We start from the raw sequence: 4193 nt of genomic DNA on the forward strand, positions 1-4193 counted from the left end.
TTTGGAAGAAGTAACCGAACTACACTTTCAGATGAGTTCGGTAACCTGTTATTCACATAAGGAAACCGAACAAGCCCAAATCTACTCTAAAAATTTACAGTTTTTTGAAAATTTGGAGCAATTCAACCAACATTATCTAAGTTTGAAGCATACCTGGGTACCCAAATACCCCTCCTCCGGTTGTGGTTGGTAAAATCCATCGTTTTTCATGTTTTCCTTCTTCATCTTCTCTAACTTTACTCTCTCAATAATTCTACTTCTTTTAAAAAAAAACATCTGATTTTTTAATCTCACTAATTATCTTTAACTTAATCATCTCACTAACTATTATTAACACTAACTAATCATTACCCAAAATTAATCAGGAGGGTAATTTAGGTATTAATATAAATATCTAGATAAGGGGTGACTTAGATTTACTTCTAACGTCTTTACCCAAAATAAAACCATGGTCCCCAAAAAAACCATGGTCCCCAAAAAATCGTTCTTTTAAAAGGGAATTGATCTGTTAAATGTCGAAATTGTCCTTGAATTTAAGGACATGTTCCGGCCGAACCCAAGTTTTAGGCTTTCTCTATCCATTACCAGGCCCAGATATTAAGGCTAAGTCATGTGGGCTAGATATCTAGCTGTTAGATTGGCCATCCACGTCAGATAGGATAACCTCGTAATCCCTATGGGATGGCGAATCTAGCAACGAAACGCTGAACCGAACAGTGTTTCAAAGATTATTTGTACGTATCTTGATTACTTCTTGAGTTTACGGCTCTTAGGAGCACAAATGGTGATATGTCATTCATTGAGGTTTAGTGATACAAGGTGACATCACTATGTAGGGACTAAGGAACGCATGGCCGTAAAGATAGTGAATAAAACGGCAAAAGCATGATAAGCTCGTAATAAGTTAGGTCACCAACTCCATTAAGCTGGTCCCTCTGTGAAACCTTTTGCATAGTAAAATCTCGTCCAAGTAAGCAACACAGAATTCGTCACTCACAGTTAACGCTGAATGGACCAGCGTCCAAGGGATATTCCCTGGAATATTCGTATAACGTTGAATGGTTCAGCGTTTGGCCCATTTTTTGAGCGTTAGATAGTTCAGTGTTTCAATCTCGTTGTTAGTTGAACAGCGAGCAAATGTTAGGAAAGAGAAGTATCCAGAAGTAGTGTTAACTATTTTCATTGTCAGGAACACGTTTAACAATTTTCACCCACCTCAAGTATCTTCATATTGGACCAATTTGAGTTTATTATCTCCTAGCAAATCAGCAATCTAGTCTAGCAGTATGCAATAAACTAGTCTATATAAGTGCTGTTGTAGAGAAAAGTTCAATTAACCGGTACTTACAACCTGTCTGTTGCCACAAATTTTTCCGTGTACACCAAATTTCCTTCACAAAAAGAACCCAGATATGGTTTTGTTATTGTTGCACTAGAATAGATGGGACAACAAAATGCCCCAGACGAAAGAGAAACCATAATTCAAGAACAATTCGGCAAAGCTGAGTCCTATGGTTCTTTACCGAGCCACTTGAGAATCCCGCTAAAAACTATTGAATTTTGAAAGGACTACATGGGGAGTAGCATGACCTTGACGAATTCTATTGGGATTGATACAACTAGAGATTGTATCTGTTCCATTTTCAATGGAATTTAACTGAGCACTTTCGAGAAGGACATCAGCTCAACCAACTGTTTTGCAGCAATTGAGAGATCGATAGATTGGTAGCCACCACTTTTTTGGTTGAGTATCCCCTTAAATATTTGAATGTCAACCCAGTGAACCCACACCCTTTCGCTGCAGATGTCCAAAAAAAAAAGAAAGAAAAATAAGATTCATTGGAAAGAAGAAAAAAAATGACAACTCGAGCGCTTTCACCGAACAGTTGATTATTTAAACTATCCTCTTCACCTTATCAAATCAACGTCGGGTTATCAAGCACCCAAGAGGCGACATCAGTAACTTTCGTTGATGAAGCAGTTCAGTTACTGCAATATTCTTTCTGGCTGATGGCAACAAGCCTACAAATATCATCATGCAGGGCCTCAGACGCAATACTGTTAGCTAATGATCGAGACCTCGCCAGTATCACATTTGTTCGGATCAAAACAAGTGCATAGACCTGAAAACGTTCAGCATTATCATAGGTTGTTAGTAGTTGATCAGACGCATATGTCAAACTTGATCTGTAACTCTGTGGCTAAATCCTACACATCTTTGAAGTACATATATGTATAGAACACTTTACAGCAGCATTCCAAGTAAACAAGTACTTCGTCAAGAAAATTGGTCCTTGGACTTGGTAAGATGCCACAGGCGCTTGTTGAAGAACGGCCGATGAAGAATGCTTACTTGAGTGGGACAAGAGATGCATCAAGGAATACATAACATTACCTACATTCCGATAGCATTAATAGAATGTCAAAAGGGTCACCCAAGAATAACGTAACAAAATCGGAGATTTGTGCACTTAGAAGTTGAAGTCGGTGTCACCAACCCGTAGCACCACAGTAACGTGATTATATCAGACATATATTCAGGGGTGTTCAGTGAGATTGAATAATGATTTCACGGCTTTGTTGGGAACAAGATTTCTTATATACATTTCTCGAAGAAATTGTTTCGCCTTATCAACCTCTCCTTGGTGAAAAAACCCTAGAATGATTGTGCTATATGTGATAGCATCAGGTAAGCAACCATTCTTTTCCATGTCAATAATAATTTTCTCAGCCTCAAATGACATCTCTTTCTTGCATAGCCCATGGATCATTGCAGTACATGCTCTAACGCCCAGCAGTAATTTTTGGTTACGGAGTTCACAAAATAATTTCCTTGCATCCACAAGTTTCTCAACCTTGCACAACCCATCAATGACTATAGTGTATATATAATCATTAACTTTGAAGCCTTTCTCCTTCAGGGAATGAAAAAGTTTGTTTGCTTCATCACACTCATGATTCTTGAAGAGCCCATCCAACATTGCGCCATATATGGTTAGGTCCAAACATTGTTCACTAGATTTTATCTCATTGAATAAGCGTTTTGCTTCTCCGACATTTTTAATCCGGAAAAATTCAGATATTAGCGTGCTATAAGTAAATTGGTTTGGCTCAAAACCCTTCTGTTGCATTATATTGAAGAGTTGAATAGCTTCTTTCAATCTGTGATTCTCGCAGTATCCATTAATCATCGAAGTATATGTGACTACATCAGGTTCCAAGCCTAACTTACTCATTCTCTCAAAGACCCGACAAGCGTCTTCCATTCTCCTTTCTTTACACAAAGAATCTAATAGCACAGTGACCGTTACTACATTTGGTGAAACACCTCGACTACACATCTCATCATAAAGTGCCATTGCTTCATTTAACCTGCAAACACAGCAAAATCCATGGATCAAAGAAGTATAAGTAATCACATCAGACCTGCAGTTCCATTTCACCATCGTCCTCTGCAACTCTAGAGCAAGTTCGACTTCCCCATTTCTACAAAGCCCACGAATAAGGGTATTACATGTAACAACATTAGGTCGAATACCTTGTTCAGTCATTCTCTCAAACACTCTAAAGGCAGAACCTACCGGTCCCTGCGTACACAGTCCCTTAGACAGAGTGTTGTAAGTAATTGTATCAGGATTATAACCCCTCTTCAAAATTTCACCAAACAAACAAAACCCATATTCAACTCGACTTAATTGACAACAACAATTGATCAGAATGTTATATGTATAGATACTAGGTTCCACTCCACCTAAACTCATCAGTTTATACAATTGAATAACGGTGGAATAACATGTAAGCTTGGATACTGAAGTTAATAGATGATTAAAAGTATCTGTAGATGGTAACGGGTTCACAGAAATCATTCTTTCAAAATAAATCCTTGCTATAGCGAGATTTTTGATCTGCCCAGACTTGCATTGGTTCTTTATAAAATTCTCAAAATGGGTTATTTCTGAACTCCGATAACAGTTTCTCACCAATTTCGGTGATGTTAGAAGAGGAAGCTGGTGAAAATTTGTTAGTAATCTACGGGTGATCAATTTCATTTACATCAGGATTTGGAGCTGGAGCTGCAGTTGCAGTCGAAGGGGGCATAAACAAGATGCTGCCATAGGGGGCAGCAGGCAGCTTCTGCTAACCGGAAGACCCCGAAATAGTAAAGGAAGTTAAAACGTGATGGTTCTGTGGAA

General features: G+C 38.4%; 1 protein-coding gene across 4 annotated transcripts; it reads right to left on the reverse strand.

The window, feature by feature from the left end:
• Positions 1–1343: 1343 nt before the first annotated feature.
• LOC113303900 (pentatricopeptide repeat-containing protein At1g62720-like) lies at positions 1344–4193 on the reverse strand. Of its 4 annotated transcripts, none has more exons than XM_026552986.1 (3): positions 2499–4193; positions 1913–2395; positions 1344–1798 (listed from the first exon to the last, which is right to left on the reverse strand). In XM_026552986.1, exon 1 carries the CDS (start codon positions 4047–4049, stop codon positions 2538–2540), a length of 1512 nt encoding a protein of 503 aa, XP_026408771.1. In that variant the 5' UTR covers positions 4050–4193; the 3' UTR covers positions 1344–1798; positions 1913–2395; positions 2499–2537. The 4 variants fall into 4 exon arrangements, with proteins under 4 accessions (XP_026408771.1, XP_026408773.1, XP_026408772.1 ...); XM_026552988.1 differs by having other exon boundaries at positions 1913–2123; positions 2275–4193; XM_026552987.1 differs by having other exon boundaries at positions 1913–2123; positions 2250–4193.

The sequence above is a fragment of the Papaver somniferum genome, chromosome 8, assembly GCF_003573695.1.
Source record: "Papaver somniferum cultivar HN1 chromosome 8, ASM357369v1, whole genome shotgun sequence".
In the NCBI taxonomy this organism is placed as follows: Eukaryota; Viridiplantae; Streptophyta; class Magnoliopsida; order Ranunculales; family Papaveraceae; genus Papaver; species Papaver somniferum.